Source organism: Phodopus roborovskii, unplaced genomic scaffold (assembly GCF_943737965.1).
Source record: "Phodopus roborovskii unplaced genomic scaffold, PHOROB, whole genome shotgun sequence".
Lineage (NCBI taxonomy): Eukaryota > Metazoa > Chordata > Mammalia > Rodentia > Cricetidae > Phodopus > Phodopus roborovskii.
This window is the reverse complement of record NW_026126611.1, coordinates 8,963,794-8,990,148: the sequence shown is the minus strand read 5'-3', so window position 1 is coordinate 8,990,148 and position 26,355 is coordinate 8,963,794. Positions and strand designations below refer to the sequence as shown.

At 43.1% G+C, this 26,355-nt stretch overlaps 1 protein-coding gene across 1 annotated transcript in view; it reads right to left on the bottom strand.

The window, feature by feature from the left end:
- Window positions 1-1,728: 1,728 nt before the first annotated feature.
- Nox3 (NADPH oxidase 3) overlaps window positions 1,729-26,355 on the bottom strand; it is a 57,583-nt gene continuing 32,956 nt past the window's right edge. Inside the window, exons 11-13 of the mRNA XM_051206033.1 lie at window positions 16,339-16,485; window positions 12,625-12,749; window positions 1,729-1,868 (exon numbers count right to left, since the gene is read on the bottom strand). Coding sequence (XP_051061990.1) covers window positions 1,742-1,868; window positions 12,625-12,749; window positions 16,339-16,485 — 399 coding nt within the window. The 3' untranslated portion in view covers window positions 1,729-1,741. The remainder of the gene's footprint in view (window positions 1,869-12,624; window positions 12,750-16,338; window positions 16,486-26,355) is intronic.

Here is a 26,355-nt window from a genome sequence, read left to right as displayed (position 1 = left end):
TACAGAAATCATATTTTTATATATTTTTTTCCGTTTGGATAGGTAAGAATCTCATAGTATATATGTTTTAAAAAGTTGAACAATACCTCCAGAAATAACAAGTAATTGGATTTTTCATATTCTACCAGAAAATGTTTTATTTTATTAGACAAAATGGGATGACCAAACACTACATTTTATTTTTAAGTAGGCAAAGAAAGAAAAGTAGTAAAGAATATGACTAAGTGGAAAAAATTAATGTATTTAATTTTCTGGCTAGAAGTTAGATTTGACTACAGAAATTTCTAGCAATAATGGTTGAATCAAGTTTAAATGAGAAAATAAGTACATAGAATGCCTCGATGTGTTCAGTTAAAGTTCAAATGATTATGTCTGTATGTCTGTCTGCCTGTATGTATGAATGTATGCATCTACCTACCTGCTTATCGATCTATCTGATACTTTTAGATACTGAGCAATTCCAAAGCAGAGGAAGTAGAAATCATGTGTGAGATATTTTTGAATACACCCAACTATATGAGTACTCCCAACTGAATATGAGAGAATTCATACTCAAATTTTAAAAATAATTTCATAATAGAAAGCAGGCAATGCCTTTGTATTTTAGAAATACATGAAAAAGCTTAAGTAGCTGCCAGATTTTGTAAAAAAAAAAAAATCAAAGCAAGTCAGACCAGTTTACTTTTTTCTCATAGTCCACAATGATAAGAAACATTCGGAAAACAAGATCTGTCTTAATTCCAGCAATGCTTTTGTTCAATTGTAAATGATGTATTACTAGGATCCAAGAAAATACGGTGTGGTATAGTTCCCAATGGCTTGTCATTAAGCAGGGACACTGATATTAACAGGCATAGGGAAGTCAAAGGAGCCCTCTGAAGTCAATAATTTGATAGAAAGCCTGAACAGAAAATTTAACATGCCACTAACACACCTACTTGTTGTCTGGGATTCAATAATTTTCAAATCAGTCTTGATATATTTGATGGAGTGATTATAAAACATTAGCACAATTGGAGAAAAGAATAAGATGTGAGGGATACTTTGCAGCCAGCTACCAGCAACAGGGCAATGAAAGACTAAATCGGAGAAAATTCAAAAGCATTCCCAGCTGTTTTACGGGATGGAAGTTGAGTTGAGCTGTAACTATTTTTTTAAAAGTGAGGGAGAAGAAAATAAGGGAGGAAAGGAAGGAAGGAAAGACGGAAAGAAGGAAGAAGAGAGGAAAGGCAAACACACAACTTAGTTTCTATGTATACGTCGTACAAGGTAGAAACATGTAGTAGTTCTCCCCAGTTCTAATCATGCTTTAATTAGCATTATGTCTACATATCTCAGGCCCAATCTAGTCCACATCCTAAGTTTAAATACCCATGATTTCTCCATTTTGGTTAAGTGTTTGACCAGTCACCTATATGCACAACCCTGACTTTTACATCTTTAAATTATCAAAAATACAAATTTCGTGACAGAAGAGATGTTATGAGATTCACCTTTGGTGGTCAGAAACAAATTCTTAGGATGACAGACCTCAGCTAGTTCATTCTGATGTGTTCTCCTTTGTGGCTACTTTAGCATCTTGGCGTCACAGTGTGTTGAGTAGATTAGGCTAAAACCATGCTATTCATAAAGTCTAAAATGATTGCTGTTTGGCCCTTTGAGGGTGAAAAAAAAAATCTCCTGACTCTCCACCTCTTTGATTGCAGCCGCTGGCAGAGTGCATTAAATTTACCTCCAGCATCTAGAAGTTTTCCTTGTTGTAATAGAAATGAACACCCCTGGGGTCCGCTGATGAATACAAACGGCACATCTTTTGAAGGGTCTTTGACATGACTTTGGGCCCACAGAAGAACACGCCAATGCTGCTGCTGCAGGCGCAATAAGAAAAGGAGAGAGTGTTATCCGGGCAAGGCCAGTAGGAAGCCACGGCAGGCCTAGGCAACTAGGAAGCGGACATGGTGGCAAGGTCATTTCTTAATTCTTGACTGTGTCCACTGCCTCTTAGCATCCTTCCCAGAGTATCCACTGCCTCTTAGCATCCTTCCCAGAGTATCCACTGCCTCTTAGCATCCTTCCCAGAGTATCCACTGCCTCTTAGCATCCTTCCCAGAGTATCCACTGCCTCTTAGCATCCTTCATTCTGTGTCCACTGCCTCTTAGCATCCTTCCTGCTTCCAGCACATTGCTTCCACTAAGGCTTCTAGAGACTCACAATTCCCAGGATCACAGGAGCCGGGGACCCAAGAGGACAGAGGCTGGAGGCAGATGTGATGATAGAACAGGGGTGTGTGATACAGTGGGTTTTGGTGAGCACCCTCTTGGATCTGTGGATAGAGTGTAAATTCCCTGAAAAGGGGGATCAGGAAGGTTGACTCAGTTTCCACATCCCAGGACCTGGCTTAAGTGGACAAAGACTATGCCTTTGCTAAAGGAATGAAGGTCATGTTGATTATTGCCTGCATGGTTTTGGGAGGGGCTGGAGGTCTTGCATATATAATATAAAGGTAACAATTACATTGTGTGTTTTCATGAAAGCAAAGTAAGACAGTATATTCAAAAAGTTTTTTTTTTAAAAAGGCTTAGTTATGACTCATGTCTTGTTCAACCTTGCCATTTTTATAGATAATAAAATTTATATTGAAGCAATAACAACTTGATTTATTTCTCCCACTAGAGTTCAATTTGCAAAGGAGGCTTAGATGAAGAGGTGCAAGGGAGGGGCAAAGCATTGTTGAAGACACAGTTTCCCAAACCTTGAAATTTCTGACCCTTGCACCCCAGAAAATAGTGTGGAAGAAATAGCTTTGCATTGATTCACAATAGTGCTCCTGTCCCTCCTGACTCTGCTCCTGCATAAGCAGGGCACTGGCTCTGGGGTTCATATGGTCCCTTGCAGTCAGGACAGGCCAACCCCTACTGGAAAGTACAAAGACCACACAGAGCTCTCCTTCCTTGTCTTCAGTCTTATTGTGTGCCCTGTGGTGGCTTCTTTTCCTAGTCTCCAGTAAGCGCTGACGTAGTTACTCAAGTCTGGATCAGAAGCACCTACCCATCTTACTGTGTGTAAAATCGTTAGGCAGATTGTTAAACTGCAGATTCTTTGGCTGGGATCCATGAAGAGTATTGTTTGGTATGGAGCCAGGTAATATTGAGGCAGATGGCCCTAGGAGCCATACTGACTCAGAGAAATCCTTCAGATCTAGGGCCAGCCCGCCCTACTGCCTCTGTTCCTTCCACCTGGCTTTAGTGTCTGATTAGCCCTACTCCTCTTCCCTTATACAGTAGCATGGTTCTCTGCCATATATCAGAGTCCCGTTTTAGCCACGTGCTCCAGGGCCGTGATGCCCATGGTAGAACGCGATGGTTTAATCACGTTTCCAACTGGCTTCAAAGGAACGCACCAAATGGTTTCATTTACAAACGAGAATATATTAAAAATGTCTAAGTGCCACTTTCAAAGATATCCTCCCCATGACTTAATTTGTGAAATTATTGTTTTTCAAAAAAAAAAAATGTTTTGTACTGAATAATTTGACTTGAGGCAATTTTCAGGTGTTCATGGAACTAGGAAGCAAACTTAAGACTTAAGGAGACTGATGTAAGTGTGGGGCACATTTCTGGCCTCCCGGAGCCCCATTGCTTTGGCTATGCAATCAGGAACATTCGAGACCTTTCCCCTCAGGGTCTCCTCTGCACTCTCAGCTTCTGTCTGAGGATGAAGCGAGGCATGGCAGGCCCTGCCTGGGCCCTGTACTGGGTCCGTGGTGGTCTCTGTCGCCGTTAGTTCTCAGATATCAGCATCACACAGGACTTTCACCTGCTTCATAGAGCTGAACAGAAAGAAGATGGGAAATGGCTTGTAGACACAGAGACAGCTAGAGAATGAAGGGACTGGTCTTTTGAGCTCTGGACAGAAACGTCTGAGTGAAAAAGGTCAGGTGAGGTCCTTCCCAATGAGGAGTCACAGCTTTGCATCGGGCACGATGCCCGGAGGTACGCTGGCATTCGTTTTCAAAGGTGCCGCTATGGGTGTCAATGCCACCAAAGAGGTTGCCACTGGCCTATCCCCAACAGGCTGTGACTGCCCTTTCTTCTGTAGCCATAGTCACTGTCTGGGAAGCTGGGGGCACTTTTTGATGCCCTGCCTTTAAGACCCTGCTTCAAAGCAGTCTGATTGTGGGCTGCCACGCGCATCACTGGTATCGCCAGTGACTCACGGCTCTCCAGCCCCTTTGAAGTCATGCCTATTGCACTGTACAGCTGAGTGCAAATGTTTCTGAACTCAGGGTGCATAGCTGTCATGGCTGTGCAATCACCAGAAAGCCTCACAGAGGCTATTCATTACCTACCCTGGGCTGTGACACAGAGGTCAGCCCTTCAGCATCTCTCTTCATATTGCTGTCCCCAAGGAAGGCATAGCCCTCACCTTGATTTTTTTTTACCAACCTTGGCATTTATGAGACCAAGTATGGGGTTTCCTGGTCATGAATGTGTCCCATAAACCAGGGAGCCGAGCGAATCTGCACGGAATAGTTAAGGCACAGATGCGGCAGGCTTTTCTTTCCCTTTTATGAGGCAATGGACAAGTACAGCCGAGCCCTGATGGGATTGCTAAAGAAAAAAAAATTCTTCTATAAAAATTTAATTATCCACAATTGCTGAGACTTAAAAAAAGAAGATTCTGTGCAAAAGAAATATAAAAACACTAGATACCGTTTACCCTCCAGTTTACAGCCTGCAAGCTACAGAGCTTGCTCATGCGGGTGGGGCCGGGTGGAGGATAGCATTAAGGGCATTGATTGACCAGTCTGAGTGGCCGACTTCGATGATTTCACAGAGGCTTAAAAAAAAAAAAAAAAAACAATGGCTAGCATTCACATTATTATTCTGATCTCAGATAAATAGCAAAGAAGGTTCTCCTCCTGCTCCCTACCTACCCCCTGCACTTGTTAAATAACCACTATGCCCGTCTCTGTGGGGTTTATGTGGTTTTTTTTTTCCTCTCTCAAAACAGTTGAGCAATGCCATGCATGAAAGGCATCCAAAATATCACCCACCAAGAGATTTCAGCCCAGCAGATAGATGGGAGTGTGGGTGTGCCTGGGAGTAATCCCGCCACCTCCCCAGATTCGCAGATTCTGCTGGCATGAGCCCTTCTCTCCTTAAATTGTATGTTTGTTTTTATGTGTTGGCTTTTATGCTTGGTAAGTTATAACCCTGTTGGGGCAGACCCTAAACCCTGTTTAAAAAAAAAAAAGTCAAATTACTTTATACCCTGAGTGTGTTCTGCAAATAAAATCGATAAACAGAAGCTTCCTCTGGATTTATGAAGGCTTAGGAGGAAGGCACCGAGAGCTACAAGCTGTCTCAGACAGTGGACACACGAGTTCTGGTTCATCTTTCCCAGTTTTTCATTAGAAATGCCTCCACATGATTTATCACACAATTACACTTTGATACAACGCCATCTTTTTCATAACTACAGGTGATAGTTGTGCTGGCCAGTGCCCTGCCCCATGTCTCAGGCCATGCCCAGCAGCTAGCCGCACTGACTCGCTCGGAGTGTGCGGTGGTCAATCTTGGCTGTCAAGTTGATTTAGGATCACCTAGGAGACACACCTTGCGGGGAGGTCAGAGGGTATTTTCAGGGAAAGTTAACTGAGGAGGAGGGAAGACGAAATGGGAGAGGTGACGGAACACAAAGGAGACATTCCTCGTCTTCTGCTTCCTGACCTTGGGTGCGATGTGAGAAACCACCTCTTGACCCTCCCGCCACGATGAACCGCAACCCACCAACCTAAATAAGCCCTTCCTCTCTGCGCTGCTTCTTGGTCACAGCAGTGAGAAATGGGACTCATGCCGCGTTCTTATGACTGAGGTGTTCATTTGGAGCTGCAGGTGTCTTTAACAAAACCCACGTGTGTCTCTCCTCTGTGCCACCTTCCAACTACGGTCTCTTCCTGACACTCAGGGCTGTGTGTTCAGGAGAGCTGTAGGATTCTCATCTCTGCTTCCTCTTTTGCATGTTCATGCTTACCAGTAGATATGAGAGGATGAAGCTGCTTCCCTTAGTAGGGTAGGAGTGAGAGAGAAAGTCAAAGGAGGAAGGGAAGTAGTTGATTCATAGTATTGTATTCCAGAGAATGATGGGACCATTTTCTCCATCCTGCCTTTTCATTTACGTGTTCCACTAAGACACGTAAAGATGTGTGTATATATATATATATGGAAACATATATATATGTTTCCATTACTGTTAAATTTTCTGGAATAGTCATCAAAGTACATTTTCAGAATAATGAATCTATCTGCTATTTACTTCGTTCCTTAGTCCCCTTACTAACTAGCGAGCTGGATGCCCTCTGGCGGAAAAGGTACCATTTAGATATGGGGACAGTTTCCCATCAACCATGATGGTAGCTTCATTTTTCTTATTAAGCTATAATTTATCATGTGCTAGATTTACATTTAAATTTATTTCTTTGAGTGCTCTGAACATTTTAGTCATATAATGACTGTTTAGGATATGCTGTTAGATAAAGGACCTTGTGTGCTATCATCAGAATGCTAATTTCCTAAAATTATCACTTAACAACATTTTTGCACATATGCATGTACAAATGAGAACTGAAGGGTGTGTACACAAGCAAATGTGATTCCAGATGGACACATTTACTCAATTTAGCAAAAAGGTAATTTTTACATTTCTGAAAACAATGGGAGGTCTAAAGCGCATTCCTGTCATATGGATTAGAAGCCCCCACTCATGGACACCTTCATCATGTCTGGGTTGGGTTCCTCTGTCCTAACAAATGATGGCATTCTTCTCAGTTATTAAAGAATCACTCCTATTGAAGTTTTGGAGACTGGGGAAATGTTAGAAGTTTTTTTAAAATGGTAATTAATTACATAAAGTTCACACCTATAAGGCATGGCGAAGATATTAACAGATAAGTCAAAAGCAGCAAACTATAAATATTTCCTGAAGTATAAGATCAAAGGCTGAAGCCCCATGGAAAAGCCTCTTAGTCAATTAACTAAGAACAGCTGAGCTGCAGATCCACAAGGGTGAGTAGATGTACAATGTGTGTTTGTCACAAAATAGCTAGATATGACAACGCTATATTTATTTTCACTCTGCCTGTCTTCTTGAGAATGATTTCTGGTTTCTGTACATTTGAGAATGCTAACAATAAGTGAAACACAGCTTCCATTTGTACAAAACACATTTCTATAGATTAATAAGTCCTAGGTGTCAATGCATGTATTAATTACCCTGCTGAACTTTAATGGGAGGGTGACTTGCATTGTGTGCTTGAAATACATTTTTGCACTTGTATAAACGATCTAATTGTCACATGCCTGAGAGTCTGGGCACAACAAGGAATGACCCCTTTAGATATGTACTCATTTGGTATTTGTTGATTGTCTTACAAAAACTCACGTTTTTGTAAATCAACTGGTATAATTACCAAAATTAATTACAGATAAAAAAAAAGCAGCAGAATATACTCCCCTCTTTTCTGCTCCTCGTCTTTGATCTATTTTAAAATTGTCTCTCCTGTTCCTCATTTGTATTCATTTTGATGCCATCAATTTGTTTCTCTATTACTGTTATTTTTGCAATTTTCTGGCTCCTTTAGAACTTGCTCAATCCTCTTTGATCTGCTTCCCTTCAAGCTTTACTTTCGGTGCTGTTTTTCATGTCCTGTAAAATTTTTCCTCTTTCTTTCTGTCTCTTTTTTTTCTTTTTTTCTTTTTGCGCTCCTCTCCCCTCAATTCTTTTGATTCAACTCTTTCTTAGGACAGGAAGAAACTCTAGCTTTGAGTGAACAGGTAAATGTGATTACAGGAGTTTGTGCTAAGAATGCCTAGCTTTGTGCCTGTGAATAGCAATGGCTGAGAGCCTACTTCAAAGGCTCTTGGGAACAAAGAATCTTTTGAGGCCACTAACAAATCCAGCAATTCTTCCTGACCCATCTTTGCCAAAAGATACCAGCTAATGGCCGGACAAGCCTGCCTTGTGAGTGGGCTTGGGAACGAACATCTCCATGACATAATAAGGGAAGAACATACTGTTTATCTCTCTAATAACCATCTTGAAGAAAATTAATGTTAGTCTGTCCTTTGTGCAGAGCAGTTATTGGATTGTGTGTTTCATTTCTATCTGGACAAAGGCCAGCGAATTGCAATACTTCTCAATATTAGATTTTCTTGTTTAAAAATTAGATTTTATTGGCATTCTCCTTCTGTGATTTCTTCATTAAAAGCTTCATTAAGCATAAATCTCCTTTTACACAGAAGAAAAACAAAAAAAGAGATGATTTTAAGGAGGTCATTTTAAAAGTCTTCTGGAAGGGCGATGCCAGGCTTCACACTACAGATTCGCCGTGTTCCAGGGACCTGGCGTCCCAGAGATGAAATAATGATTGATTTTGCATGGATTTATCTAATATTAATTATATTGATGCTTGAAGCTATTTAATAAGCCAGTGTGTTCCAGAGTCTCAAGCTTTACAAATCTGATATTAAATCTTTTTTATCTTTTCAGGTAGGAAGTAGGCAGTAATATCTTGGCTCTGAGGTGATGTAATGCACCAGAGAAAGAGAGTTTGCACAGCTACCATGCTGAGAAATGCAGCTAGCAATTAAGGGCAACTGTATGCTCTGATGGGGGGTTCTGGTACGCGGTGAACATGTCCCTGACAACAGTGTTAGGGGGAAATGAAAGTGATAAAGTTTTTTTCCCAGCTTAGCTAGAACTATCCTCTACTCTCTAGTCTCTACAAACATGAGACAGAGCTACTTCTTGGCTCTACAGAACAAGCACTTTCTGAGCAGGGATTTCTTAGGTCTGATTTTGCCTTTGACTTCTTGACATTCTGTGTTTCTGACTCACACCCCTCCAAGTGAAGAGGGATGCTTAAAACAGGCCGACTTGAAAGGCCCTTCTCCATTGGGCTACAACGAAGATAAACACTACGCAGGAAAATCATGCTGAAGACTGAAGCTAGCGACATGAATTTAAAGATGTGTGTTTCAAAAGCCTGCAATTTGAGGGTGGGCTAGGGAGTTGTCTCACTGAAGAGTCAGGCGTGGTGGTGTATGTGCTGGGAAAGTATAAACAGATGAGTCTTTGAGATCCCTTGGCCGGGCCAGCCAGCCCAATGCTCTTGGAACATGGGACTCTAGGCCAGTCAAGAGAGACCCTGTCCAAAAAAACTAGGGGTGTGTGGGTGTGTGGCTATAGAATAACACCCATCATCCCCAGTCATTTCTGTCATGGAGCCAGGAAGTGAAAAGTTCATGTTGTGATCAGTGAAAACTAAAGATACAGATTTATCCAAAACTATATTTTTCTCCCAAATGAGAAAATGGGAGCAAAACCATCCAGGCTTTACATATCAGTGTATAACACGATAATTTCTACATATTAGCTTTTTTTTTTTTTAAGGGAGTTTCATATGAAATTATTCCATTTTCTCTGGACAAGAACCAGACAGGTAGGTAGGTATAAGGTGAGAGACACTTCTCTCAGACCTTAGAGACACTTCAGAGTTTGCGACCCAGTGCCCGCTGTTGAATTGGGGGCTGAAAGGACCTGAATTCTGAGATGCCTGAGCCGGGGGTTGTTGGGATGGACGCACATGTTTGGAGACAAGATGGTGCTCGGCACCAGAATCAAAACTGGACACCGTCAAGAGCCAACACAAAAGCACAGGAAGAAGTGAGTGCCAGGACTGATGACAGGAAAGAGTCCCAAAGCCACTTGTCCCAGGTGGGCAGCCCTGACAAGGCTCCTGAAGCTGAGTCCATGGAGGAAAAGCTAGGTTGCCAGCCTGCACAGCTGCCCTTGACTCCTCAGTTAGAAGTCAAGCTGTCTCCTGACCTTCTTGTTAGAATTCTGCCCCTCTTGGATGGATACAAGTTTCTGCACACTTCTCCCCTGCCCATGTGCTCAGTAGTCTTGAGCCAATCACAGAACATTCTCGTCTTGGGTGCAAGGTTTCCCTGGCAGGCTATCAGAGCATAAGATGAACCCTCAGTTTGCAGGGAGCCTGTCTCAAAGCATGAGCAGAGTGGCTTCACATGGACCAAGGATACTATGTTTGGATGCTCATGGGCTTTGAATGCTATCTGATCACGACTTCCTCACTTCCCTCCTCACCCAACGCCTGTCAAGATAGCTGGCTCAATAAAGCCAGACAGACACAGAGGCAGCCAAATAACGACAGAATGGCAAAGTTCTGACACAGAGAAAATATAGTGAGACTACAAAAAAGGAGCTGAATTGACCAACAGATGATTTACAATTAACCATAAAAGAACTCCACAGAGCAGAATAAGGTCCTAGGTAGGATACTACAGAGAGCTTAATGAAGCACGGCTCCTACGAAGGAGGGACAGTGAGAAAATGCCCAGGCAATCATGGAGATGGAGATGTTGTCAGGGACACAGGAGTGGATTTTAATTTATAGGTAAAGGGGGCAGATAAAAATCCGGAAGCCCTAAGCGGCATGATTGCTAAGCTGGGTAAGAGCAATGTGTATTAAACTTTGCAACACACACACAGAGATTACGGTTCCTCAGTCCCTGGATTCAGTGTATCTTGGGACTCTTGCCTTTCTCTTCTGATCACTTGTTCTAGTGTTGTTTTACATGCCGATACCTTTAGCTGAAGTTCTCACCTGAAATCCTGCTTCAGGCATCGCCCGCTGGCCATTTGAATGTTTAAGAAGTATCTTAAGTGAAGCTTCCCAGGTCCCTTGTCTACTACACAGTAACGCTCACAGTCATGGCCGTGCTCACGAGTGAGTGGGGGTTCATTCTAACTTGGGTCATGCTTCAACATCAACAAAGTCATACCTTCAGAAAATGTTCAGAATCAAACTGACCTCCTCCAAACAGTGCTCCCCCCAAAAACTGCCATCTGTAAGGAGTAGGTTTTTCCTCCTGCGGCTGGTCTTGTCCCAACGCCGCACCAGCCCCAAATACACACTGAGACTCTGTATTTGATATAATGCTGTTAGCCAGGTACTAGTTTCTTATCGGCTAGCTCTGTCTTAAGTATTAACCCATTTCTGTTAATCTAATATTTCTACGTGCTTTCATCTTACGAGGGAATGGGGTCTGCATCTCGTCTCCCCAGCCTCTCCATGTTGACTCCTCCTTACTACTTCCTCTCTCCTCCTTGTCTCCTAGTTCCGCCTATCTTGCTTTCTTATTGGCCAGCAGTGCTTCATTCATTAACCAGTATGAGAAACAAATTTACAGAATGACATCTCCCATCACAGCAAAGCAAGGATGTGACGTGATGCTAAAAGACCCATCTCTACCTCCATCCTAGGCCCAATATAGTCTGTTTTCTCAAGCAACAAGGGTGATCCTCTGTTAGTCTTGGGCTTATTCCTCTATGTGGTTTTTCTCTAGGAATCATATTCAAGGTCTTACAATGATTTGTAGATGTTCCCTGTCACCTGACCTAAATGCCATTGCTTGGGATTCTTGTCCACTCACTGGCCTCTTGAATAATGACTGACAGGAACAATAATCCTTGCCTCCCAGCATTGGTCCTTGCTTGTCTCTAGTTGCTCACATGGGACACTTCCTTACCCCACTGTAGTCTTTCCTCAAATATGAAGACAGTATCAGTGCATGGCATAGATGATGCAGGTCAGGACAAAGAAAGACCTAGTCTTGAGGTTGGGTAACTCTTTGTCTTAGTGACTTAAATTTTACCAAGTTCTTCAACACTGCCTGTGTTAACTCAAGAAGACAGCATTGAGCATGAATTTATTCCCTGAATAACACTAAAAACTAAGCTAAAATAAGCTACCTTGTCACTCAGATAGAAGCCTCTAGAATCAGGAGTCTCAGGTACTCTAGTCTTGTGGCCCCAAAGGCAAGGCCCTCCATGCATTCAAGTTTGTTATGTAGTTATAGTACTCATAATAATTGAGTTGATGAAAACCATAGCAATGGTAGCAGTGAAATGTTGCTGTTTCAAGCACTCATAAACTTCACTTATTTTTGTTGTTGTTATTGTTGTAGAAGCCTGGGAGCCAAGTGCTGTTATTTACAGCTCTTAGAGGAGGAAACTGAGTCAGCACAGGGTAGGTAGAGAGCCTGGGGATACCAGCAGGAATGGTAGAGCTAGGACAGGTCCTTAAACACCTGGCTCTAGATATGGGTCTTTTAGCATCACGTCACATCCTTGCTTTGCCCGAGAAAACTTTTTCTTTTTGCTTTTCTGCTAGACATGCTAGACACACTATAGAGATGATAGAAACGAATTCTCTAGTTGGGTAATTAAAGACTAACTGTGTTCAAAAGATTTTTTTGGAGGCATATGCTGTTTAAGAAATACTGTTTAAGAAATTGAGGTTTAGTGTGGAGATTTTCAACATAATCGATCATTGAGTCTGTCAGGCAGTTAAACAGAGGTTTGTGTGGTTCCTGGAATACAATACAGTCACAGACATATTTTCTAAGGTAAATACTTTGTCTTGGGTCTGGACTCTCAGTTCTGACTGCAGATTAACTTTTTTTCCCCCACAGTGACAGCTTGTCTGGGCTTCAGGGGGGACCCTGGCAGGCAGAGGGAAAAAAACAGGCTTTGCTCACCTGGGGTGACTGTAGGCAATCTGCTTGAATTCATCATTCCAGTTGGGCCTCCCATAGAAGGTCTTCTGCTTTAAGCCTGTAATCACATCCAGGCTCTCATCCCAGTGTAAAGCTATGTGAATAGCCTGAATTAAAAATCATAGTATCAGTTGACATTAAAAAAACCATAAGAACCATCTATAAATAAAAAGATGAACTCACTATCATCATTTGTACATTTAAAATATTTTTTTTAAAAAAAAAATCAGGGCTTGAAATGCTTTTTAGCAGATGCCTCCGATGCTGTGCTTTAGGGCAAGTATCATCTCTTATCTGTCTCTACATTCATTCTTGTTGGGACAAAATGCTTCTCTGTACATAGCAGACATGCAAAGAGATAGCCTGGAAAGGATGATTTTCTTTGAAAGGATGAGAGGAATACAGTAAATGTGGTTAAGGGAGAACACTGAACAAGTTAGTTTTCTTTCTGCCTAACTTCTCAAAAATCAGCTGCTGTCCCCGTTCATTTAATATTAAATCCGGAGGACTTGAGGGGGGCATTTCCATACTAAAGTGCCATGAAATGCCCAGGAGGAAGTTGGGTCTTGCAATTGGATATGCCTACTGTGATGACCTGGATACCAAAGTCTGCAGAAGCTCAAACCTGCAGAGGTTATATTTGTGTATAACCTACCCACATCTTCTCATATTCTTTAAGTCATCTGTTTGGTCTATAAAGCCTTATTTGCCATACAACTACTAGGTAAAGAGCTGTTGTCCTGTATTATTTAGGGAATAATGCAAATAAATAAGAAGATATACATTTTCAAGGTATATATATATATATATATATATATATATATATATATATATATATATTCAAACATTATCAGTCCTCAGTTGGTTGAGGACTCAAAGCTGTAGAGAGCCAACAGTATATTGTTGGGTTCAAGTGCTGGGAGATGATACACTTGACAAAGATGTGGTAGGATGCTGGGAACAGAAGAGTAAGGGGTCTGGATGGAGATCTGTAAGTGACTGACTTCCAACCCAGTGAATTCGCCCATCCCTTGTGCACTTAGAGGCCCAGTAAATTAGAGCCTGGGGCATGTCAATCCTTCTAATCGTGTCCTGAAGTATGATCATTGGCCTCGGCCCCTGTGAAGTCTAGAAGCTACCTGTTTCTTCCTGCTCCAGGTGGGTGTGTGCTCTGCAGCATCCCGAGAACCATCACCAGCTCTGGAGGCCACGTACCAATTTTTCTCTCAGCCTCTCACTCCTGATAGTTGTGCCAGTTAGAATTTACACCCCTGCCACACTTCTCTCACGCCGCGGCGTCCTGTTTGAGCATGACTTGCCCGGATGGTTCTTTTCCTATTCTAAGAAGGCAGCCAGGTCACAGGGTCTGCCCTGACAGACCAGTGGACGGGGCCGCCTGGCCTTTGGAATGCCAGGCTACAGGGGATTGCTGTCCAGCAAGTCTGACCTTAAGGTACCCGTGCTCAGCTTGCAAAGGAGTCTGGGAATAGGACTCCATGCAGCACGCAGATGGGAAATTGAAAGAGGGTCTGGGCTGACATGTCAGCAAGAGGAACCGCCAGGAGCAGCAGACTTGGAACCCTGAACACACACAGCAGGATGCATAAGCGTCCATCAGTCAACAGCTCTGGGGCAACAGGAAAATAGTGAGGCTCACCTAGAAACAGGTTGGGCTAAGGAGATCCCGAAAGTACTTGTTAAGACTTTACCGTTTTATCTATTGGGGAAGAAAGGCCTCCCTTACTTATGTCTGTGGGAACGCCCAATCTCTGGTGTTTAAACATTTGGAATTATATCTGTTCCATATTTCTCAGCCCCCTGTTCAATTAATCTCAAACTCTTTTGAGTTGCCCTTCGTAATACCTCTCCCATCTGTTCCTTCTGTTCTTGTCAATTTGCCACTTTGAGGTTGTTGGATTCAGCTTAAGAATCAGCTATTTCTAAAACAGCCTCTCAGTGCTCGAGATACTGACAGAATGTACCAGCAATTTCTTTCTCTTACATGCGGGAGATTAGTGATTTCCTGTTTGAAATCTGGAAGTATGAAGAATTTCTGACATGCCATGAGAAAGCTTAAGAGGCTATTAACTTCAATTTACTTTCATTTGGGGGGAAAAAAAAGATATTTCATATCTTAGTCTCGAAAGGGGCAAAGATAGGGCAGGACAGGGATGTGTTGACCCAATCCACTTAGCAGTTCTGTATAGAGAATCCAAGTCTCATAAATGCCAAATGACGGGGATTGGCTAAGTGGATACTTGGAAGCAATTTGCCTCAGAAGTAGAAGAGCAAGCAAGGCTCTGGGAAGTTAAAGACAAAGCCACGTCTGTGCCTCGCCAATGGAGCACCAGTCAACAATCCCATTTGGATAGGGAAAATATTTGTTCGGAAAACATAATTAACACCATACGATTCCATTAAGATCTATCAAGCCTAGTTCCCAAGAAACCTACAATTCAAATCATCCCAGGGGGTTAAATATTTAGAGGGGGAATTGATTAAAGATCATAAAAATTCACAACACTTTTTGAATTTCAGCCAGAGTCTTCCTCATTTACGGAAGTACAGAGTCAAGGTAACAATGGAGTTGAGGGGCGGCGGGTGGGGGGAGGGAGAGAAAGAGAGAGAGAGCAGTCATTTCTAAATTTGGTGATTTGTACAAAGCTCCTTGGCTTAAACATATTTTCCTTGAAAGTATACATCAATGACACCATCTATATATCATCTACAGAAAGCACTGTTTAAAGCACACATTTCATAACCTAGTATCATGGTGTTGTTAACACCAATACTCGGGGAGTTCAAGTGGATTCCGATGCACCAGTCATCATAGTATTTTTTATCAGTACTGGAATAGTCGGTGTGTTGGCATCATCTTTTTTTTTTTTTTTTTTTTTTTTTTTTTTTTGCCAAACTCAATCTTTATACTCCATTACTATAATGACTCACAGAACACCTGCCTAAGCACAAGGTCATCTCAGCTTCAGATGAGGAGGTTCATAGTGCCTGCTTTCTGAGAATCCCTTAAGAGAGAGAACTCTCTATGTAAATCATGCATCCACAGTAATTTTCTGGCTCACATGCTTTTCAATATGAAAGGCCGGATAGAAGCAACGGGGAATCTCTCTCTCTCTCTCTTTTCTGAGCAGCATAGAATCAGAACCAATTAGGAATTCAACAGATGATACAGCCAATTAATCATAGTTACCGATGCCACTCTTAAAATGACAGATCCGAACTTTAAGATTCCTAATATCTGGGTTGTTATTTACTACCCAACATGTTTATCCTTTTCACAGTAAGATAGACAGAGATCTTTTATTATTATTATTATTATTATTATTATTATTATTATTATTATTATTATTATTATTGCTACATCTTAACTAATTTTTTCCAGTCTAGTTTGATTCTGTTCTTCTCTCCCTTTTAAGAACTTCTTTGGTGCTGCCTGATAACCCCGTTGCTCATCATCGAATTCAGTTCTTTTAAGAAGAGAGGCAATTAAACCAGGGGTCCTCTGGAGGAGCAGTCAGCACTCTTAACTGTGCATGCCTTTAGTCCCAGCACTGGGGAGGCAGAGGCAGGTGGATCTCTGTGAGTTCAAGGCCAGAATGGTCTACAAAGCTACATATAGAAACCCTGTCTCGGAAAAAAAAAAAAGTGAGTTTTGGAGACCCTGGGTTCTACTGATACCTGGTTTTCATTCCAGCCAGTGAGAAATATACGATAACTCAGCAGGTGAGCTTTCCCTTGCTCGCTCATCCGTGTTTCCAGGGAAAGTAAGAGATCTGCAAACCACTCAAAAGCCCCAGCTTCCCGGCAGATCCAGTAGAAGTACACCTGTCAGGAGAGAAGGCAGGAGGCTTGTCTGTCTTCCTTTCCTTAATGTGCTGATAATCGCAGGCTACTTTATGTCTGTTAAAGTACTTGAGCCCAAATGGGCAGATCTGCTAAATCACACGTTCTTCTCTACCAGTGAACAAACCAGTGAAATCACCATACTGTGATTTCCTTTGAAAAAAGAAAAGAAAAATCCCACTGTGTTTGAAAAGGCCCAGACTGAATCCAAGGAGTCAGGGTTTCCATGGGCTGTGCCAGCCTCTTTGGATGGGGATCAACTTTCCACACTTCTGATTGGTCCTTTTTTTCTGAACAAGATTAATAATCATAACTCACGGTGCCTTTCATTGCTCCCCAAAGGGGATAAGCTGCCAGACCAGCCCCCTTCATCTTTACTTATGACCTAAGCTCGAGATTTCAACCGTCTTCTCCAGAGACCTCCCAAAGGCTTGGGCACTAATCCACTCCTCCAGTCACAGCCTCTGGAGAATGGAGATTATGATAATTGCAGAATGAAGTCTCACAAGACAGAAATTCCCTCTCAGTGAGACCTATCAGTGTCCTCGAGAGCTGGTGGGGAGAGGCGGTGCCTGCCTGCGTGTCAACTGATGCAGGAAAATTGTTTCTGGGAAGGGTTTTGTTTTTGTTTGTTTATTTTTAAAACATTCTCTCCCTGTTGAGCAAATGGCAGGTGACAAGAAGCAGTTTGGGTTTGCTAAAAGAAAGGCTTAGCTTTATGCTGTGAGTTTCTGACAATTGTATCTAGAAGAAACACCACAGGAGACAAATCTCTTAGTTCTCTGGGTTCTTTGTATTCCCACGCTTCTACCGACTGCTGTCCACCCAAAGGGACATCTGTGGGGCTCAACAGTATCTGCAGGGGCTGGTCCCCACTCCAGGGTGCTGTCTGCTGTGTTACCAACTGAGACATGCCCTCCAATGGTCAGTGTTTACTTCTCTCCCTCCGCCCCCTCCCTCCCTCCCACTCTCCCTCCCTCCCTCTCTCCATTATATGGCGCAAGCTCACCATCACATAATCAGATTTATAAATTAGATTTAATTAGTATCACAAGGAAGAGAAAATCGCAGAATGTTTTCCATTGCTGAGTGTCCTGCCTACTCTCTTCAGATTTGTGCAGGTATTTGCCAGGCTAGCCCTCAGGAGGAGGACAGGAGGTGAGAATCTAAGACCTCCCTCTCAGATTCAGAGGTTGCATGTTTTTTGCATGGCTCCTGCTCAGAGGAAAGCTCAAAATGCTAATCCAAGGAGAAATGAACTCTTAGACCAGTGTCTCTCAACCTGTGGGTAGCGATCCCTTTGTGTTCGTGTGTGTGTGTGTGTGTGTGTGTTGCATATCACATAGCCTGCATATCAGATGTTTACATTATGATTCACAACAGTAGCATGATTACAGTTCTGAAATAATTTTAGCCACAACATGAGGAACTGTCTTAAAGGGTTGTAGCATTAGGAAGGTTGAGAACCACTGCCTTAGACCTCAGGCACAATGACCCCCCCTAAAACACTTATCTTTCCGGCTGCCATCCCTCCCTGGTGTGTGTAGTTCACAGTCCCTCCAGGTAGCTTCAAAGCAGAATAGAGCCAAGAGTGCCTCCTGCTGGATATTCCAAGATGCCTCACGAGCAGAAGGTGGTACCTAGCTACTTACTCACTGGCTCACACATGCTTACACAAGGATTACTATGGGTAGAAACCAGTTTACACTCTGGAACAATGATAGTGGAAAAAGACAGACAGGCAGACAGATAGACATACATATAAAATGCCCATCCCTATGGAATTTGCATCGCAGAGGAGGAGAGTGGTACATAAAGCATAGAACCCACCAGGTGGTAGTCAGTGCAGTGTAGAAACAAGATGATCTGGGAAAGGTCCCAATACTGACTCTGGTGGCAAAGTTCAGATCACAGCCCATCACTGAGGCAAGTCAAGGCAAGAACCCACGCAGGATTGTGGAGAGGAAACTGGAGGAATACTGCTGGCTGGCTTGCTCTTAGGCTCTCTCTCTGGCTCATGCTTACACAGCCTTTTTATATAAAGTCCAGTATCATCTGCCCATGGTGGGCTGGGCTATCTTACACCAATCGATAATCAAGGCAGTTCCTCACAGACGGACACAGACCAGCCCCATCTGGGCAGATCTTCAATTGAGGCATCTCATTTCCGATGACTTAGGCTGTGTGGAATTGACAGTTAAGCCTAACCAAGACAATCTCTTACCAACACAACATTTCACTGTTAAACCATAACCTTTGCTTCCTTATCCCTAAGATCTCATGTTAGCATCATAATGTAGAACATTAACTACATAGTCTGTAGTTAAGATTCCATAGTATTTACAAATTCCAATGCTTTAAACGTTTAGTGTCTTTTTAAAAGTCTAAAATCTCTCAATGGTGGGCTTTATAAAAATATGAGCAAGTTATAAATGCTGTTTTTACAAAAGGGAAGAACTGGACGTAAAAATAACCAGCTCAGAATATGGAATAAGGGGAACACTCATCCGTTACTGGTGGGAGTGCAAACTTGTACAGTCATTATGGAAATCAGTGTGGAGGTTCCCCGGGAAGATGGAAATCCGTCTACCTCGAGATCCAGTTATACAACTCTTGGGCATCTTCCCAAAGGATGTTTCATCCTACCACAAGACACTTGCTCAACCCTCTTCATTGCTCCTTTATTCATAATATCCAGAAACTGGAAACAACCTAGATGTCCCTCAACAGAAAAGTGGATAAAAACATTGTGGTACATTAATACAGTGGAGTATTACTCAGCCATTAAACACACTGTCATGAAATTTGCAGGCAAATGGGTGGAACTAGAAAAAGGTCATCCTGAGTGAGGTATCTCAGGCCCAGAAAGACAAATATGGTATGTATTTACTTATATGTGTATATTAGCGGTTAAATCAATGGTAGCCAAGCTACAGTCCATAGAACCAAAGAAGGTAGGCATAGAGTAAGGGACTGGAGGGTACCAATAGATCTCATTAGGAAAGAGAGAGAGAACAGATAATTATGGATGGATGGGTGGGCTAGAATTGGAGGGATCAAGTGGGGAAGGAGATGGGGGAGGAGGTTGATGGAGGGAAAATGGGGAGACAGTAAAAATTAAAGGCCATTTGAGGGGCAGTATGGAAATGCAATGCAGTAGAAACTTTCCAAAATATATAGAGACTCCCAGCCATACATCACACACACACACTCACACACACACACACACACACACATACACACACACACACACACACTTTTTATGGCTCCTCAATCTTGCATTTCGTATGCCTTCAAAATCAGTACTAGGTGGATGACCCTTATGCACTGCCAAGTTCAGCCGCAGGCTTGAGATGCAGCCTTGTCCCTCACCCCACCCCACCCCACCCCACCCCACCCCACCGCAAACCACAGCTTCTGTGGGCTGACCCTGAGGAAACACTTCCCAGAAGATTTTGAAAATGATTCTGACCTCTTACTAATCGCAGCTGACTCCTTAGCCCCCCAGCGACCAACATCCACTGTCCTAGTGAAGCAGGGGCCCACCTCGGTAGGGTCACACCTCTTTGACAATCATAGCCGCTTCTTCAACTCCACATGACCAGGGATCACACTCCTTAGCCAAAACATGACAGGGATGGCCCAGCTGTTAATTACACCCTTGCTCCCTTCTGAAACCTCACGAGCGACCCCTCCACAGTCCACGTCTCCCTCAGCATTATCTCCCAGGCGCCCATAAGACATCATTAAGCTCTGGGGCACTCAACGGCTTTTTCGCCCAGTGTTCCAAAAAATAATAATTAAAAAAAAATGAACAAGAAAGAACTCTAGTTTCAGAGCCTGTTCCGACCTTACCTGAAAAAAATGTCCACTACTTAGCTTTCTCCACACTCTAATCTTCGTATTTTCCAATAGGAATTGTTCCCACCCTTTCTTTCTCATGGCATAGCAGTGAGCCCATGATCTTACGAGTCTGTGAGGCCTTTCATGCTTTTGCTTCCCTGTCAATGCCTTGTGAGTCTTCCCCTCCACAATTGACTTATGGGGACATTGGCCCCTTTGCTACAAGAGACAATGGCGGGAAGTGCATTGGCCCTGTAGACATGCTTCAGGCAGACAAAAGACAGAGGGGACTTTGAACAGAAGAAAGGGGTATTTACGTTGCCTGTCTTTCATGTTTCCAATGGTGGGGACACTTACTGTGAAGAGCCATTAGAATTCCACCCCTGCATTTGGCCCAGGAGAAAGGACGTGGTCAGTAGAAGAACAAGTGTCCGAAACAATGGGCTGCGGCTTCTGTGATCTGGGCCGTCCCCACCTTAGTCTCCAAAAATAAAACAAACCTGCAATCAGCTGCCTGTGAAAAGCATGGCTTTGAGAATTCCACAGTGGATACTAGAGGTCTAAAATACCCAAGGTTAAACGATTGTAGTAAGCAGAAAGTCAGCCAAATAATGTTCTGAACTTTCCCGGTGACAAAAGCTAGCCCACATTCTTGTAGAGACAGTGTAGGCTCAGGCGTTTTAGGAATTCATTCTGGGACCACGGGATTCTCTGTGCACATGGCCTGTGTACAGTCCCATCCTTTGGGGGGGGCACTAACAGTTTGATCCAGCTCAGCTATGTCCATCATGGAAATCTGGGTCTGAGCTATTCATAATAGTGTTCTCTGTCCTACCTCAACTTATTTTCATGTTCCAAAGCCTGAGCTCCTCTGTAAAGGTCCGTAGCTCATGTGCAACAGGTCAGAATGATCTAGAGTCGTCAGTAGGAGATGGATCTTTGCAAAAGGTTTTTATATGAAGGATTCCAGAAAATAGAAAAGCTACAGCTGCTAATTAATCTTTCTACTTGGCCTCACGGATTCTCCAGTGAGAGTGTTCAGGTGGAAACTGGCATAGAAATGAGCAGAACACAGCCACAAAATACAATGGGCTCCCCGGGGTTCTGTGGCCCATCTGGAAATCCTGGCTTCACCATGGAGGCGCTGTGGAACTGGGGCATGTTGTTTAGTTCAAAGAATCTCTTACCATGTGGATAAAAACATCCATACACATAGCATCACTCATGAGGCTTGCTGCGAGAATAAAGAATATGGCCCTTTGAAGGGTCTGGTTAATGTCTGAAGGATACCACAGTGCTACTATGTTTCCTACTACGGTTGTTTCTTCATGTCATTTGGAGACAGGAAAAGGATAGTTACAATGTATTTACACTGCAGAGCAAACAGGGACCTTGGCCTTCCTTGGTCTTTTTTCTCACTGAAGAAATTTAGAGATGGCCATCGAGAGAGAGGGTAAAGCCTTGGTTTTGAGGACCAGTCTTAGCACTGAAACTTCCGTGTGGATCAAATGACCTAGTTTTTCAAGAGCATCCCCTCACTGTGGAGAGTGCATGCCGGGCTCTGTGAGTGTGCTAAATCTGTGTGGCAGCACTCCATGGGTGTGTACAGCGGGGATGGGGTTGATCTTGCTACCTTGATCTCTGTCTTCCCAGGGAGCAGGGCAGTGGGTAGCATTCTGATCTGCCATCTGCATCCAGGCAGCACACCTCTGTCTACATATTGTGCACAAAACACAGAACAAAGAGAAGCTCCATGCCATTTCTGGGATGGGGACTCTGCATAGTGACAACTGTGAAAAATAAGAACATTTATGCCTGGAAAGAAAGAGACTGCAATGCCATTTAGAAAATGTACCATCTCCCCAATAAATAGCTGCTATTACCTTCCAGGTTCTATTTTGCTGTTGTTATTTTCGAAGTAATTCTAAATGAATATAACAGTGTAGAAAAGACAAAAAAAAAAAAAAAAAAAAAAAAAGAAGAATGAATTTCTTCTTCTGTATGAGACTCTCTAATATGTAAAATGTACAGCTTTAAAGCAATACAATTATAAAATTACTTTTCTAAAATGCTATTAATAAGACTAGATCAGTCATTGTCAGACACTTTACATCCATAAGATTCTTCTCCTTAAAGCCATTATCCTGCACAACTATCTCTTCAGTCATCTGGCCCATGACTGGACATCTTTGTGACTAATTATAGCTAGTAATCCTAACTGAAACATTCGCCAGCGGTGGAATGATTATCTAGATGGTCTTCTATGGATACTCAAAGGCACTGACATAAAACGAGATATAGCTGGATGCGCCGGCACACACCTTTAATCCCAGCACTTGGCAGGCAGAGGCAAGTCAATCTCTGTGAGTGTGAGGCCAGCCCAGTCTACAGAGTGGAACCTTGTCTCTCAGCAAAAGACAAAACAAAAACAAAAACAAACAAAAATAAATAAAATGAAATAGAGCATTAGATAGTGATGCTGCCAGAGCTTCAAGCCATGTTACCATGGAGGCCCAAACCAAAACAAATGACACAGCCCCCTCTCTCCTTGGTATGCACACATACATTATGGAAGAACAGCCACTCCAGTCATGTACAAGTCTGCTATGTAAAGGTGTAGTGAGACATGCTTCATGAAGACTCCTTGCGGACTTACCAGGCTATGTTTAATTTGAGAAGTGATATCAACAATGGTAGATTTTTTTTTTTTTAAAAATCACATATTTTATTTAAATATTTTCTTATACAAGGAGAATAATCACCAAAGATAGTATGGCTAATAAATCAAGGCACTGTAAGTGCTAGGACAGTTCCCTTACCATAGGACAAGGGAAAGGCCTAATGGAGTACTGGGGTCTTTTGAGACCACCTAAAGAAAGTGAGGCATCTCTGTGTGCTTAGGAGAGGCGTATGTGGCCTAAGCCACCCTGCTCCATTGATTGCTGATTTCTGTGGCTGGGAGAGGTGATCAATTCCAGGAGTAGCCAGAGCTTCAGTGTAAGGGAGTGTAAGTAAATAATTTCTCAAAGTAAACGGATTAAATTAAAAGCATTTTTCATTCATTAGGAAAGGGAGCAGGCCCCTCTTTGTTTTATTAATATCTTTAAGTAGAGTATGGATTTTTGTCCTTCTTGGCCTCTTTCCCTCGTTCCCACTGGCCTGTGCTGTCTTTTTATTTGAATTATCTGTTTATTATATTAGGTTAGGAACCCAAAGGCCATTTTTAAAGGACACACTATAAATACCCATTATCACTGTTATCTATTATTGAGTTGATGAAGAGAGACAATTATGAAGGAATTAGATTATCTCAGCTTTTCTATAATCTATTTTATTGTATTCTGAAGATTACAGATGCAGTTAAGAAAATGAACCAAATCTCCCAGTTGGCACTTCCCTCCGAGCCGCGTGCGCGGCTACCATATTGAGGAGAACTAAAATGTGTAAGCCAATATATTTATGTCAGCAATGTTTCCCCCCTCCCCATTCACACACACCTATTTCATTCATCATTTTGACAGTTTGCACAAGCAAACTGTCCTAACTTTTTTTTAAGAGTTCTTTCCACAAATTGAGTGTGATGTAGAATTAATCATAGCTGTTAGCCAGGAGTCGGAGGACTTTTATCACCACAGGGCATTTACACTCTCAGCACATGGCTTCCTCCATGTTGTACCAGAAGCTTCTCACCCACCTTCCCTCACCCATACATAGGGGCACGCCTCTCCTCTCCATTCACCGTAGTGACCTTCACGTTTACTTCTGGGCAGAAATTATCTCTTTAATGCAGCACAACTTTTCACTTTCTCCAATCAGTCCACCCTTCCGTTTGTGATTAATTTTCCTCCTTGGGCAATTTGTGCCTTCCTCACTCTCCCCGCCCCACCCATCTGTTTTATTTTAAATTATTGTTATCGTGGATGATGTGCCTGTGCGCATGCGTAGGTGAGTGCGTGGGTGTCTGTGTGTCTGAGTGCAGATGTACCGGTGGGCGTTCAGAGATAGATCTTAGGTCTGCGTCTTGACATTGTCCTTTGTGTAACATCAGGGCTCTTGTTTGTCACTAGCTGGCTAGCTGGCCCTCAAAGTTCCAAGGATTCTCTGCTCTGCCTTCAGCCTCACAGTAGGAACAATGAGCTTACAGAACAATGGATTTCTGGGGCTGCTGGGGACTCAGACTCAAGCCCGCACATTTGCACATTTGTGTGGCAAGCACTTTATCCTCTGAGTTATCTGCCCAACCCGCTTTGTATCTTTAAAGTCAGAAACAAAGACATTTTTAAATGTTTGCATCGGATAGACAGTGCTCCTTTATCCTGCCGGGAATCAACCTGTTCCCTACTGGTTATGGGGCTGCCTCTACCTAAGAGAATTTTAGATGTACACGGTAAAGGGGGGGGGTGAAGCTACCGTGTGGCTAGTCATAGTGACCTGCACCTGTAATCTCAGCAGGCGAGAGGCAGCAGCAGGATGATTGTTAAGTGTTCGAGGCTAGCCTGGGCCATAGCGTTCAGGGCCAACCTGGGCCACAGTGAAAAGCCCTTTCTCAAAAGGCCAGTGGAAGAAGGAGGAAGAAAGCAGGAGGAGGAGAGATGGAGAAAAGTTGCAACAGTTTCTTTTTGCTGTGGAGTTACAACTTGAGGCTTGAACATAGAAATGTCTAACTTTATGCCAAGGGGATACTTTGCATCTAGAGGAGAAAAAAACTCCTACCTAATTGCAGTTAACGATTCACACTGCAAATTTCAGCCCTGCATTTCTATGCTCCCTTTCCTTTCCTCTTGTTATGAGAGAGAACAATCTGGAAGCTGTAGCCTAGACCTAAAATTGTGAAGATGCTGTTAGATAAATACACACCACTCAGTTCTGCAGCACTTTCAAAATTATATAGACGCTGACAGTTCTGTGAGGGAACTGTATTTATATCTCAAAAGCATGTAGGTGGCTCTGACAAATATTAGTTACATAAGCCTTGTGATAGCTGTACACACCACACACACACACACACACACACATGCACACACACCACATTCATACACACACATGCACACACAAGCACACACACACTTCATATATTACATACACAACCACTCCCTCCATACCATGTACACACACGTGCACACACAAGCACACATATATACACCCCATACTCCCACACCCTCCCATAACACACACACACACACACACACACACACACACACCTGGTTCAAAGGACAGACGGTTCCTAACCCTGTGACGGGGCAGGTCAACTCTTCAGAGTCAGGTCTAAAGCATAATTTTCAGCCTAAAGTTCAAACAGCCCGGGAACGCCCCCTCTAACTGGGAGCATTGAGGAGGACATTAGAATCGCACACTCTGGTGCTGGCTCACACTGCAGACACGTACCACATATTCACTAAGGAGGAGAGAGCAAGGTTAAGGAGCTCCCAGTATGTCCAAAGCAGTAAGATGCTCCATGAATGTCAGTATCAGGAAGGGAGAAGGGTAATACAGTAGGGCAGCAGAGAGGCAAGAGGAGCGGGAAGAAGAGACGACCGTTTAAGTCAGATGTGAGCTGGTGTTGGAAGACATTGCTGGCTGCTCAGCGGTGGCAGCCTCCCCATGGCCTAGCGGTTTATCTCAATAGCTCAGCAGCATGGAGCACCCTCTCCCCAGCAAGGCCTCCTGCTCTCTGCCTGTCTTTATCTGGAGACTGTCCCTAGACCTGGAGGACTGACCTTATCTAAAAGCTGTCTCTAACCAGATGCCTGATTCAGCTTTGTCTTGACCCTTGGCACAGATCCCTGCTGAGCTGACCTGTGCTAGGAGCTCTGCTGTAGGAGCCCACTGCCACATACTAAGCCTTGTGATAGGAGCGTGCTGCTGAATGCAGATTAGGGGTTGTCTCCAGGATCCCCAATCCTACATATGCCACATAGTCTGGGATAAAATTGAGACACTGAAATCTCTCTCCCGGAGGGCTATCCCCCATTTGTGATCTTGGACTGCCAAAGCTTTTCTGTCACCCCA